Raw genomic sequence first — 14,376 nt, forward strand, 5'->3', positions numbered from 1 at the left:
ATCCTTTTTCTCCCTTGGCTGTACCCTTGTGCCCACTGATGCTGAGTGACACAGAATTCGGCTTTGAACAAGGATGGCACCAGAAGAAGAGAATCAATGAAAGATGCTTCTACTGTGAACAGTAGCAGAGGAAGGAGACGACATTTACCCAAGGTGTACAGAGCTGTTGTGGGTGGATAATGAATGTCAACTTTGGGGAAACAATCAGGCATCATAAATGTCCAATATCTCCCTTTTACCACGTGTGCTTAGTACATCATATGTAAGCATGGTTCCTGGGGCTTTAGGCACTCAAACTGTGTCTGCAGATAGACATGCTCTCTACCAATCTCCCTGTTTAACAAATTGCATGTACTTCCTCCATCCAATATTTTCCTCATCTTCCCCATCATCACTTAGCAAATACACGAGATGGAATATTTCTTAGTCTTTGAATGTAAGATTCGAGAGAACTGGGCAGTTCTGGAGCAGAGATATACCCTTCACTTATTCCTTACTGTAGTCATCCAAAGCTGAATGGATGCCTGCTTCTGGTCTTGGTTCCCCTGAGTTTCGCAGGGATACAAACCACTGCCGAGAAAAGAAAGCCTGGCCTTCACACAGCACCAAGTGGTCAGTGGGTGTTGGAAGTGTTAGGAAATGTGGGATGGGTAGCTGCTGAGTCCCGTTGTGTATGTAAGAGCTGCCGGGAGACAATGAAAAGACCTCAATGGATGCTTGCGCAATCTTTGGAGGCCCTCAACATGGGTTTCTCAGCTTCCAGGCATGAACATGGACAGTCACTTGCCCCATTTCCACTTCCACAGCCTCTTGCTTAGAATAACTGCTTTTTTTTTAAATAAGGTTTCTATTTTTATTTTTAATGGTGTGTGTGTGTGTGTGTATGTGTGTGTGTGTGTGTGTGTGTGTGTATTAGATCCAGGCAGCTGTGAGCAAACAGGTGTGGGTGTTAGCAACCAAATGTGAGTCCTCTCTAGAGAGCAGGACACAACCACTGAGCCATCTCTATATCCCTGAATGATCTTCTATTGATTCCAGAAAAATAACAACAGTGTTTTAAAACTGGATTATATCCAGATATAACTCCTCCACCCTGCCCTACACCTTTCCACAACAAATTGCTAGAAAAGTGCAAACAAACACCAGAGTCCTGCTTTGTTGATTTTATTTTCATTTTTTATTGAAAGCTTCATCAAAGAAAACAGAAATTGAAACCTAATATCCACTGATCTACAGAGAGCCCAGGAAACAGGGGAAATGGTATCTAACTTGACCATGATACACATGAAAGAACATAAAGATAAAACCAGAAATGCCATAGGATTACAGAACCCTCCACGACAGCCAGGGACAGTTACAAAGATGCCGTTAAACGAAATCTCAAAGTGGTGTTTTAGAAAGTCCATGAAGTTGAAGATGACTTAAAACAAGGATTGTAAAGAAGAAGCCGTGACATGGTTTTCCTTGAAACTGAAATACTTTCACCCAGAGCTTAAAAATTAAGATTCCAATGGTCTTCTTAAGGTAATGGGGATGTTTGTTTCCAGAATGGAGAACAAAGTTTCAGTTACCCAATGTCTCTCTGAAATAATTTCACCATTTCTAACAGGGATGATTCCCTGTTAGGGAATCTTGTTTCTTCTCACATGTGAGGACATAACACATCAGGGAAGGAAGAGAAGGCATCTTTGTTATTAATGTTGGATCAAAGCGTAACAGCAGTTTTACCTGTGTACTTGTGTACACAATGGCCACAAAACTATGCCTCGGAATATGAGTGACTTTCAGTCGTAATATAGTAACACAGAGCCAAACAGAAACAACAACAAAAATAAAAGCAATATATTTTTGTACTCAAAGGACTTGAGAAGGGGATAAAAATGTATATTTAGCCCCAAACTACTGTTACTTTCTCCTGATAAAAATTGGGTTGATCTGTTTTCCTGATCTGAGTTTCAGTAAAGAGAATGGTACCAAATTAGCTTTCTTCCAAGTGGAGCCAAGTTTGTTCTTAGAACTTTTCCAGGTGTGTTTTGCGAGAATGCAGCGAACTCTCAATTATGTGTGCTGGATAGGAAAAGGACATTATGGACTGTTGAAAATTCATAGTGTATAATGTGTGGACATCAATTTCAAAAAACGATTAAAACTCCCTTGACAAATCAGTCCTTGGGAAGCAACACAGATTGGTGTGAGTTGTTATTTTCACGGGGTGAAATTCTAAAGTTAACAGGACTGGTCATTAAGAAGAAAAGACAAAACACCCCCACAAATCAGTCAGCTAGCTCTTCGAATATTGGCAGTGACTGTGTTTCTTTGAAACTCAGAAAACTGAGCAATGTTACAAAAATCTCCCAGGTGACTGTGACCTCATAATTTTCCCTGAATCCTTAAGCTCCATCTTGCCTCTGTTCAGTTCTGAAGCTTCACCAGTACAATGAATTCCTCAGCACGCCATTTTCCAGCCCAGAACAGCACGGCTGTCATTGCCTAGCAGACACACAGACCTTTCTGCGACAGCAGCTACGTCTGCATGTCATAAGCTGGAGGATCGGATCGGTCCAAAGACAACAGAAATCGGAAATCTGCACTGAACCCGCCTTTTAAAAGCGTGGGGCTGCTTGGAGCTTATCATTTAGCTTATGTACTTTTCTGAACTCCAGGTCATCACAAAGGATGGCCAGGACAGACAGCATTTGATTGAAGGATCCAACTATGTATGGATAAGAACTATTAATCTCAAGTCACACTCAAGCACATTGGAAACCACAATTGTAAAATGAGTTGATTCATGAATAAAACCCACTATTCCTTTGCGACAAGAAGGAAATGGGATCAAGGAGTCTGCCAGTCCAGCCATCCCTGGAGCTCAAAAGTATCTGTCAAGGCTAGTGGGAAAAAGATGTTTAGCATACCAGCCCCAATGGCAAGAAAAAAGAAATCTTATTCTCCACTCCACATTGTGGTAAAAATAAACTAGATCAAGGTCCTGTGTCATGATTCTATTACATTCCAACATGTGACTTCTTGCTGTGCTGAATGCCATTACAAGTGACTTTCAATTCTGTGGTATCACTAGTTTGAAATCATGTATTTTTCCTTGAAACCCACTTAAGACTTCTTTAGTATTTTATTTTTTTTAAGCTCATCTGCAATTGTTTGCACACTCACACGAATGAGCCTGGATTGTCAAAGTATTTTTAGCTGGTTAACATTATAGTCTGTGCAGCTATCCCATCCAGACATCCCAATCATGAAAAAGAGTACAAGGATTCTGTTTAAATCAAATCCCACTCTCAGTAAAGGGGATTTTTAACTTAATATAAAAGATGTGTAGGTTTTTTTTCATAGACATTGCAATCATTAAACAAAGAGTTAAAAAAATAAAATAAAATCTATGCACATATTTTTTCATCTTTAGCACCTGCCAATATTAGCATAAGCTTATACAGGTTCTATCCTGGGGTCATTAGGTAACACAGCTACCAGTTACCACACATTCTGCCTCCCTAATACCTTGTCATCATTCAAAGAAATCCACTGTTCTGACAATGTAAGTAGCATTTAGATGACACAGTATTTATCTTGTTTGGATCGTGGCTTCAGTTGGTTTCCTAATTTGTCATCCAATATGTGGTAATGAAATGGAAAAAAATCAAAATATCTTGATAATCCAAAGAACTAGAGTTTTCCTTCTATGTAAAGAATGGCTATTGCCCTAGATCACATGAGGGCTACCATGTGTTCTGAAGGCTAGGTTGAGATTCAGGCATCTGCCCTGCACACAGAGCTCACGTGTTTGGGGGATCTTACTTTTTATTACAATGTAGTTCTGTTATCTACTGATGCCTTTCTCCCCCTTCTACATTGGACTGCTGAAAACAGTTCTTAGGTATATAAAAAAAAATGACAGAAAAAGAGGGAGCCAATTTGAGTATGTACATTTTTTTTTTCTCAAAAGATTTTATGGAATGGCACTATAGAAACGGCCCAAGCAAACATAAAACACATGGGAACATATAAAATGACAGAATGATTTCCTTTGGCCTGACATGGTTTGAAAGAAAAGAGATTACAAACATTTCAGATTTGGAAGAAATGATTCAGAACGAATACGTAAGACGGTTTTGAGCATGAAGTTACCTAGGCACCTTCAACAGCCACATGGTAGCTACCTTGCAGCCTCATTGTTGGTTATGCAAATGAGACTCTCTTTGTAACACATGAACACATGTATTTGGTACTTTTACAGAAAGGACAAGAAAGTACGTTGGTTTCATATTCAAACGAATGATGCCCAGGATAATCCTTACTTATACAAAGAATTGAGAGAGAATGAAGGAGAAAGAGAAACTGTAGTCTCCTGTGAGTGTTCCAAAAGCCCCTGGAACTTGAGGGTTTTTCTTTCCAAAGACAAAATCCAACTTCGCCCTTCCAACACCCAGGAAGCTGACAGGTGTAACTGAAGGATGTGGACAGCTCAGGTTCCCTCCGAAGCACAGAAAAAGATTAGGCTGAAGGCGAAGTGTAGAATTTCTCTGTAGTGTAGAAGTGTAGAATTTCTCTGCCGTCTCCTTGGATACAGTTCTGTAATTAGTTTGATGGCCAACAAACAAAGTCACTCTCTAGGCTTGAGCTCTCAATTCACAGGGTTGCAAAGAAGAGAACCGAGGTCTGGTGAGACAGGAATATGGACCTTTGAGCTGGGTAAGATTCCTTAGGTGTGGCGATGTAACAGGACTACAATTTGAAAGCCTACTCTCTTTTCCTCTCTAATGCTGGGTTTGTGTCTTCCCTATCCTCTCAGATAGACTAACCCTGCAAAAACAGCTTTGCCTACTCGATTCAAAAGCAATTCTTGGGAATGGTCCCAGGAACAGAGTTCCATGCCCCTGCCGCTAACTTCAAGCAACACTAGGTACGTTGATCCCAGACATGATGAGTCAGAGCCTTTAGGACTTGCTCACTAAGTCAATTTAGATAAATGTAAGCCAAGTTTTGCCTCATTCTAAGTGCAAATATCTCCTTTGGTCTCAGTGCTGGATCAACCCTAATTCTTTCAGTTCTTGTTGATAAAAAGCAAATAATGTATTGATTGTCAACTAGCATGTGAAGAGCTTGCCTCTACTGTACTAAAAGATCTTAATGGCCCCACTTATCTCAGAGAATTATATTGAAATTTAGAAAGGGCTGTGTTGTCTCTCCTGTCAATATCAAGGTATGAGAACACTGTGGGAAGAGGTAAAGGAAAACATTCCCTTCCCAAGTACCAAGTCAAGGTGTCTGTTCAAATGGGCCAATAACAAAACAAAAGTGAGAAGACAAAATCTGTTTATGTTGGTGTTTGAAAGGAAGACTATTGTTACCAATTCATGAGAACTTCTCTGGAGACCACGCCCCACTGCACAGGACATCACTGAGCCTTTCTGACGGGTGGCCCTTCAGACATCTTTCAGAGCGGGTTCACCAAGCATACTTAGCCTGCAGTTCATATGAAGACATTGCATCCTCTTGAACAAAGGACCCAGTGTGCCAGTGGCCACCTATGCATTGCTGAGACAGCTTCACAGGAGTTAAAGCCGCCTGCTTCCACCAATCCATTGGTTCTCGGACTCTTCATGCTTGAACTGCTGAGCACGGTAGGTACAAACTTCAACTATCAACAAATATACATTTTTAGAAAAACAATTCCTTTTTGCAGGATGTGAAACACTAGTGAAAGGTGGTTGAAATGAAGTTAGAATTGGTCTGGCCATGTCGGTCAAACAAAACTTCAGGGAAAGAAAAGCAGTGTCTACCATCGCGACGGTAACAGGGTCTCACTTCATCTTTGGTATAAAATAGGCCATCCATAGGCTGCAAGTGACCACAACTAAGAAAGACTACAGAAATTGTCAACAATTTCTCTATCTATTGCTTTTTTTGTTTTTTGTTTTTTTTTTTGTGTGTGTGTGTTTGTGTGTTTTTGTTTTTTATTTTTTATTTTTTTTTGCACTTTTTGACCATAAGCTTCTATCTACTTAAGTTTTGTTTTTAGTGCTCTTACACTAGGTTTTGCAATGTGACAAGCAAAGCTGACTAAAACCTGACAAAGCTCATAGAAAAACTGCAGATAAAAAGCACTAACGCTTTCGCTAGCAACCACGCTCTGGAAATTAAAAAAAAAAAAAAATTGCATTCTGCCCCCCAAACACGCATTATTTCTAATGCAGTTGTTTTTAAACCAATGTGAATAACTTTACCATAAAATGTCTTTTAGCCTTTTAGAATGATTGTGTCAAAGTTCATAAGAAGTCCCAGCATTTCCCAATTCTTGCAGTTGCTGTGGTTTCTTTTATCAACAATTTTTCTTCAAATGAAGAAAAAACACTTTCTTTTAAACTGTACAGACTTTTCCTTTTTCTTTTCAACTCTAAAAACTCAGTCTCCATCTTCTATGCCAGTGAAAGCTGGCACAATATTTCAATACTTTAGTGATTTTTTTTTTTTTAAAAACAGACGTTGACAGCATGCCTCTCGAGCCTTTGACGTCCTTAAAATTAAGGCAATTAAGATTCAAGATAAACCTTACCTAAATATTTCTAAAAAAACATAAAATATAAAAAAAAACAACAACCCAGGGAATTCAAACAAGAAAGGAAAAGGAGAGAAAAAATAGCTTAATTACTGAGGAAAATACTTTTCTTATACATCTGGTTCTGACTTCTTGACATTGGGTTTTCTACCAAAAAAAAAAAAAATCTACTCACACGTTCAGGTAAATTCTGAATTAAAATGTTCTTCCACAGAAAACACCAACTTTTGATGTTTATCACCCTACCCCCTTTCTGGGATTTTTTTTCTCCTTTAATTAAAAAAAGAAATGACAAAATAACTGTGAGACCACACGAAGGAAAAATTCGCACAGCACATAAAAATGTTGTTTTCTTTGAGTAGAGTATAAAATTAAAAATAATAAAATAAAAGAAGAAGAAAGCTTTCCCTTGGTGCCTGTGCAAGCTGGAGGCCAACTAACTTCTTGCTTAGTGAAGTTTCTTCATTGAAGGAAAAGGTTCAGGTGGACATCCTCATTTCTGTCTATGGTCTGCAAAGACAAACGGATAAGAGTGGTCATTACAGCCAAGCTTTCCTTCTGTCGCTTCTTTAGAAGAGCCAAGCCTTTCATCATACTCAAAGAAGCAATGGAACAGGCATATGAGCACATGAGGCCGTCAAGTTCTGCTAACTTCATATAAATTACACCCAAGCAAGAGTTTGCTCATGTCAAAATCAAGGTAGATAGACTTAGATACTTCTAAAAATTTGCTGATTTTGTTTCTGTGTGTATAACTCCTTGTTTGTATGTAAGAAAATACATCACATGAATTCGGCAGCAGCAGAGGCCAGACTGAGAGCACATCATGTCACCATGCAGTGGGGTTAGACGATGGTAGTGAGCAGCCATGTAGGGGCTGGGAACTTCAGCAAAAGCGCAAGGGTCCTTAAAAATATCTAAGTTGGAACTCAGAATGCCATGACGCCTGTATCAATGCCTTCCACACATAGGAGCATGGTGATCTGCCATGGGCCTTCCGGGTCCTGTCCCCGCCCCCCCATCCCCGCCCACAGAAACGAAGTCTCAGCAGACACACCCAAAGCAAGCCATAGCAGAGGGCACGACTCACTGGGGACACCAGAGGTACATTTTGTATCATTTATTACAGGACAGTCAGAAGACTCTTAGTCCATCAAGCTTGTGTGGAGGAGGGCAGACAGACAGACTGCACAGATTCCTCTCAGTGAAAAGCACCGATCCCGGTGTGATTTCAGTGGGACCTATGAGGGGCTTTCTAATCCTAGTTCTAGGGGCAAATCTCTTTCATTTGTGACCTAAGTTTTACTCTTTGGAGAATGGTGGTCACATGACAACCTGAAATGGGCAAGCCAGGATCCTGAAGTCTTGCACTGTGACTGGGAGGTCATAAAAGTGGAATCTGAGGCAAAGACTTCCAGCATCGGAGATTTTAACTTGATGTGCACATATACTTTATGAGATCTGGTTAATTTCAAATTTTTAAATTTCATTATTATTTTCCATACACACGCATGGGTAAATAGAAACACAGCATGCTGAGTCCATGTTTGTGTGCATGGTTCCAGGGCTGACCACTTCGTGCTGGGTAACCAATAGTAACTAAAGAATAGGCTTATCAATTTGAGATGGAGGAGTGTGCGAGGGGACGGGGAGGAAAGGAAAAGGGGAAGTGATGTGCTTATATTTTAAATAGCATGTTTAGAAAAGACCTAACTTTTAATGTGTGTGCATCTTGTGTGTGTACGTATGTGGTGCACATACAGCTGTGCGCATGTCGGAGTCTTCCTCTGTGGGTCCCTGCTTTCCTGCCTTAACCCCGAGGCTCACCGTCTGCTAAGCGTGCTGGCTACTGAAGTGTTGAGATCTCTGCCTCTGCCCACTCAGTGCTCGGTTCAGGCACAGGTATCTACACTCAGCTTCTTATGTGGGTTCTGGGGATTCCATCGCAGGGACTCTCTCTTTGAGAGCAAGTGCCCTTCCCAACTGAGCCACCTCTCAATCCCTCGGATTGTAACTATTTTTAAGGTTTTATATACAGCAATAAGGAATAAGTGATAACTCAGTGGGGATCAGAATTCTCATAGACTTTCCAGAATAAGCCACAGGTGTCATCTCCTTCTGTGATAAGAGCTTAAAGTCCTTCTGCATCAATAATGGGGGAAACATCCCTCATAGGTCACGGGAGGTCCTTTGTGTATATGTGTGTGTCTCAGTGTGTGCATGCTTATATCTGCGTGGGTGCCCTTGGATCCCTGGAGCTGGAGTTAGAGGCAGGTGTGAGCCACCATGTGGGCTCTTGGAAATGAACACTGATCTGTAGAAGAACAGCAAGTTCTCTGTTTTAGCCTGAAAAGCAAAATGTGAACAATGAAAATAACCTCTGGCTGACGTTTTATTCATAAGCCCATCATCATGTTTCTCAGATCTTTCTCTGTGACTCCTGCCTGTAATGGCTGTGGTTTGCAATGTCTTGAGTGTGGACACTTTGATGTTAAATGCATGTAAGGTATCAAGCCTCTTCTCAGGGGCACTGGGGGGCTAGTCTGAATCTCACATCCCACTGGCAGTCTGCTAGTATCTGATGAGAAGTGCCAGCCATTAGCAAGTACCTAAAGACCTCTGTATCTCATTTAGCATAATGACCCCAGCAAAGGGCTTCCAGGGAAAGTAGTGGCTTGTTAATTAGCACAAGGATGCTGGAAAAAAAAAGAGCCTTCCAGTCTGTGAAATGTAAGGCATTGAAGAGAGCCACCATAATGAGGACTGGCTAAATTATTTTACAGATATTTTTGCATTACGCTGGAAGAGAAATAACATAAATTCTATATTTTTAATCTCGCAAACGTAGATGCATGTATCCATATGTGTGTATAGACGAATATATTTAAATTCAGACTCTGCAGGTGAGAGTAAAAATGTAGCAACCGTCTGCTTTAATATGGTTTATCTTACTTAATATGATGTCCAGTCCAATCATTTCTTTCTCTGGAAATGACATCCTTTCATTCTTTATGGCTGAAAACAGTTCTACTGTGTGACTGTGGACCACAGTTCTTTATCCATCCATCTGTCCACTACAGGCGTGGGTGATACGTGTAGCTTCTTCACAATGTTATGAGTGACAGAACGATTTCTTTAACAAGCAAAAGGATGGTGGAGAGCAAGCCTCTGCAAACAGGTTCATCTGAGAATTCTCCATTCATCAGAGGGTTGGTCACAATCCACAGAGCTGGACAGTTTGCACATGAAGCCTTCTCCATATATACTTTCCCAGTGTTAATTCCTCTAGCTTCAGAGCAGAGCTTTCAAAATTTAATCTACATATTTGCTCCACACAAAGCTAAATGTAATTTTCTTTATGGGTGTTTAAAATTTTTCATGAGTAATTCTGAACATTTAATTGTTTTTCTCTGCTATTTAATTCCTGGGCAGGGCCTAATCTCTGTGTCATGTATTTAACAGTATTCTCCTTCTCCATGACCATTTACCCTGGTGTTCAAAGTCAACCTGCAATGAGAATGTCACTGTAATTGTTTAAGAGTTTTAGAACAGAATGTCTGGTCGCTATCTAGATTCAGATGGGCAGACTAAAATTTCCCCAAAAATGTATAACAGATTTTTGATTGACTACAATGCATCTCTCTTGAAGTGAGAGCCTTCATTAACTCTTTCGGGTCATGTGACTTGCATTGACTGAGTATAACAGCCAATGCATAGAAGCTAAACTGAGTGCCTCCTTTTGTTGAATTTTGTTTTTTGCTGTTCTTAGAATTCTGACATGTCTGGAAATAAGTTTGTTAGAAAATTAAAGGCATATGATCAGCCCTTCTACCATCCAAAGCAGAGGGCCATGGATGACCAGGAGCTCACACACAGGGCCAAGTACAGGCAGGACTGGAAATGCACTCACCTGAAGCCAGCCAGAATGGCTCATGTGATCATGAGCTTGATAAATGCCTACCCCTAAGCTTGGGGTGGTTTCTGTGAAACCAAAACAAATGGAGACATCCTGAGAAAGAGGCTCCCAGACCTCAGCTTCCAGAGGAAGGCCTTGGCACAGCACAGACTTACTTGGACTGCTGGAAGGAGTACGCGGGGGCATGTTCGCTGGCTGTGTCCACTGCTAACTGTTGCTGCTGACCACTGCTGTCCTGGGGTGAGGGGGCCACCGTCTGGGGAGAGGTATCAGCGACAACACCCTGAAGAGGCAGATCAGTACACACAGCCCTTACTTGTTTTAGCGAAGGGCCCTTTCTAGGTGCAGCGCAAACACCCTTCCCCTGCTGGGTTTGAAAAGAGATAGCGTCCAACCGCAGGAAACCACAGGATGGGAGCAAAGAAAAACTTGATCTTGTCATCTTGACCGTGCAGCACCAACGGCTCTGCCAGCAGAAGTCCTCAGAAAGGTCAAATGGTCAGAAAACCATTTCAACTTTTGCAGAGAGGATACCGGCCTCAAGTAAAGTAGTCTCAGTCACAGTCGGTGGTCTCTAAAATACTCTGAGCATATTTTGAAGATTTATTATACACTTCTCTGTGTATTCTATATGTGTAGATGTGCATATGTCTATGTACATATACACATATATCTATGTACGTGTGTGTGTGTGTGTGTGTGTGTGTGTGTGTGTGTGTGTGACCATGGCAGCTGGAAGTTCCAACTCCATTGGAACAGGAGTTGCTGATATTTGTGAACTTCCTGATTTGGTGCCTGGGAACCAACTTCCTATACTGTCTCCCTGTGTAGCTCTGGTTGGCCTTGAACTTGCTACCTAAATCAGGCTGGCTTGAAACTCAGAGATCCATCTGCCTCTTCCTCTGGAGTGCTGGGATCAAAGGCATGGGCCACCTCCTCACCCATCTGCTTGTACAGTCTTTCTTTCTTCCTTCCTTCCTTCCTTCCTTCCTTCCTTCCTTCCTTCCTTCCTTCCTTCCTTCCTTTCTTCCTTTTCTTCCTCTCTGTTTGTCTCTCTCTTTTTTAAATTATTTTATTTTCCTTTGTTTTCTAAGACATGAACAGGCATTCAGTCAGAGCATTCAGGAAAATAAAAGAAGAGGAAAAGGAGAAGGGCAGGGAGGTGGGGGAGGAGGAGAAGGAGGAGGAAAAGGAGAAGGAAAAAAACAGCTGCCACAGCAGCCTCAAGCAGATACCTGCTGTGGGTTGTGTGTCAAACACTTCGTTCTGTTGTTGTCTCATCACTTATTTGCTGTTTTTGTTTGTTTTGAGGCAGAATTTCTCTTTTTAGAACCTCTGAACATGATTGATTTGTGACTGGTCAATTGACTAATTGATGGATACCAGCAGGTGTCCACCTGGTGTTTCTGTATAGCTCTGACTATTCTTTTCTTCACAAGGCAGATTCAAGGCAGAAGAGTAGAAAATAGTTATGTCTCTTTCTTCCTCTCCAGCTTCAGCTCTAACTATGAGTAGAGCTTCTTTCCCATACACTACTTTGTTAAATGTGACTGTTATTCAATTAAAGGCTCTTTCAACAGCATAAACCTTTGGTGTAGACATACAGAGATGGAACTGTGTGGTAGAGGCTGATCCTCATGGTGCTTGTGATATGTTGACTATTAATTTTTTTCAAGGCATAGCTGCTCTTTAGTCACTAAACATAGCAAAGGCCATGTAATCTAATCACATGTTCCTGAACTCCAATTAAAACCTTTAACATGCCACTATTTTGGACCCATACACCTAGAAAATTAAAAATAAGGATTTGATGCTCTTAGTTTCCTAAACATTACAGCAGTGCCTTGTTATCTTTGGGGCTTTCTTTACTCAAGTATATGTTTCTTTCCAGTATATGTTTGTTACACACCAGAAATAAATCTGTTAGCATTTTCAGAGATTCAATTTAGTTGGCCAAAACCTCCACTGACCTTCCCAGTGCTGGACTTTTTCATGGAGAGGTACAAGCGCTCTAGCTACTGGTGGTGTTATAGTGCAAGAAAGATGAACTCAAGGAAGCATATTGATTAGTTTTCCAGTTTCTAGGTGATGAGAAGCAATGCCTGCAAATGACCGCAAAACCCTTGGGTGTTAGAAGAGGGACTATGGCTGACAGTAGAGCTGGACACAGCCTAAGCACTGCTGCTGTCTATATGGCTCTGTGCTCTTCTCTGTAGCTTTAGAGCTCCATCCGGTAAAATGAGAGCTGCTGAGGATGGATTTGTGCCAATGAAGAGAGAGAAGGAGCTTTACTTCCACTAAGAACAAAATGACAGCATCATTTATGATACCTGCAGAGATTCAGTTATATCTTTCCTGTCTGTAGGAATCAAGAGTATATTGAATTCATTCATTAGAAGAGGAGGCTTTTTGTTAATATGCTTTCTAGGGTTCTAGGGATGAAGACCATAGTCCCATACGTACTGGGTACACTCCCAAGTGGAGCAGTGATTCTTAATTGTTAATACCTACTGGCATTATTTGGGATTGTTTAAAAATCCCTACACCTGGTACTTATTCTAGACAAGTCAGTAAGAACATCTTCTGATGAAATCCAAGAATCCATATTCTTAAAGCATGCCTCCCCTAACAATTTTAATGAGCAGAAATGTTTGAGAATCAAGATGCTGTCTCATTTTCATGAGCATCTGAACTCTCAAGGGATCATCTTAAAAGAAACACACAGATTCGGGAAACAGATGGTGATGTCTGATACTTTCCTTCTCTAACGAACTCGTAAGTGATGCAGGGATGGCTAATCTTGGTTCTCAGCTTGATGGAAGACTTGGGAGATCAGCCTGGGACACACCTGCCCATGGGTTCTTGACTGCATTAATAAGGTCGGAAGAGCAACTGCAGGTGGCGCCACTGTGGGTAGTGTCATTCCCTGGCTGGGACCCACTGCACACATGGAGAAAGGGAAGCTTTGCATCAGCCTGTGTTCACTGCTCTATGCTTACTGACTGTGGGTGTGATGCGAGCAGCTGCTTCCCCTGACTCTGTGATGTCCCCACTGTATGATGGACTGTACTCTTGAACTGTGAGTCAGAATGAACCCATTCTCTCTTAAGTTGCTTTTTTTTTCAGTTTTTGTTCTGTTTTGTTTTGTCACAGAAATAGGAAAAAGAACTAAAGCATATCCCATGGTGCTGGTTCAGGGACCACTCTCAAACCCAAGTTATATACTGTTCTTCCTCTCTGTTCATGAGTGTTTGTGGTCTGCATTTGATGGAGGAAAGATACGTTCTTTGAATTGTTGTCTAGGTGTGCAAATCACTCTTCCTTTATACCTCTCTATAAGATTTGTTAATTGCATGTGTAAAGCGAAATGTAGGTTTGATTGAGCTGACATATGACTTCTGCATACTCAGCTTGCAGGAACAACGTGTAGAACAGCATAAAGATTTATCAAGGATTCCTTGGGTTATGGGGACCTGCACAACTGAGATTTCTCTCTCTTTGCCTCTTTGTGTTTACAGGATAGACTTACTTCAATAGAAACAGCTGTCGGAGGCACAGGCGTGTACTGGGGAATGTAGGTCCCTTGCATAGGAGCAGCAGTCATATACTAGAGAAAAATCAAAGAAAAATGCACATGAACTTGGGGGTTGCAACCTGAGAAAGAGTCAGACACTACATGAGATGATAGAGGGACAGCACATGACTGGTTAAACGCAATTTTCACCATCCATGACAGGTCTTATTGACAGTGACTCCTGCATACTGATTCTACGTCAGTAACAGTTTCATCTTCTCCACATCAGCACAGGCTATTTCAGCCCACCCCCTTAAGCCGTCAATCTCGGCTCTCTATGTAAGAGCTGGAATATTTCCTGTTTCCACAAGT

At 41.2% G+C, this 14,376-nt stretch overlaps 1 protein-coding gene across 9 annotated transcripts in view; it reads right to left on the bottom strand.

Moving 5' to 3' along the window:
- The window catches only part of Rbms3 (RNA binding motif single stranded interacting protein 3), a 934,572-nt gene that overhangs the window by 177,936 nt on the left and 742,260 nt on the right, over window positions 1-14,376 (bottom strand). For 3 of the 9 annotated variants that reach the window (XM_055601682.1, XM_055601681.1, XM_055601679.1), the window contains 3 exons: window positions 14,020-14,097; window positions 10,646-10,773; window positions 6,702-7,084 (listed from right to left, as the gene is read on the bottom strand). The exons of 2 other annotated variants lie outside the window; for them this stretch is intronic. In XM_055601682.1, the coding sequence (XP_055457657.1) occupies window positions 7,078-7,084; window positions 10,646-10,773; window positions 14,020-14,097 (213 nt within the window). In that variant the 3' untranslated portion in view covers window positions 6,702-7,077. Of the gene's footprint in view, window positions 1-6,701; window positions 7,085-10,641; window positions 10,774-14,019; window positions 14,098-14,376 lie in introns of those variants that run through there. 4 more of the 9 variants (XM_055601680.1, XM_055601687.1, XM_055601686.1 and 1 more) reach the window with 2 other exon arrangements.

The sequence above is a fragment of the Psammomys obesus genome, unplaced genomic scaffold, assembly GCF_907164565.1.
Source record: "Psammomys obesus unplaced genomic scaffold, mPsaObe1.curated_primary_1811, whole genome shotgun sequence".
In the NCBI taxonomy this organism is placed as follows: domain Eukaryota; kingdom Metazoa; phylum Chordata; class Mammalia; order Rodentia; family Muridae; genus Psammomys; species Psammomys obesus.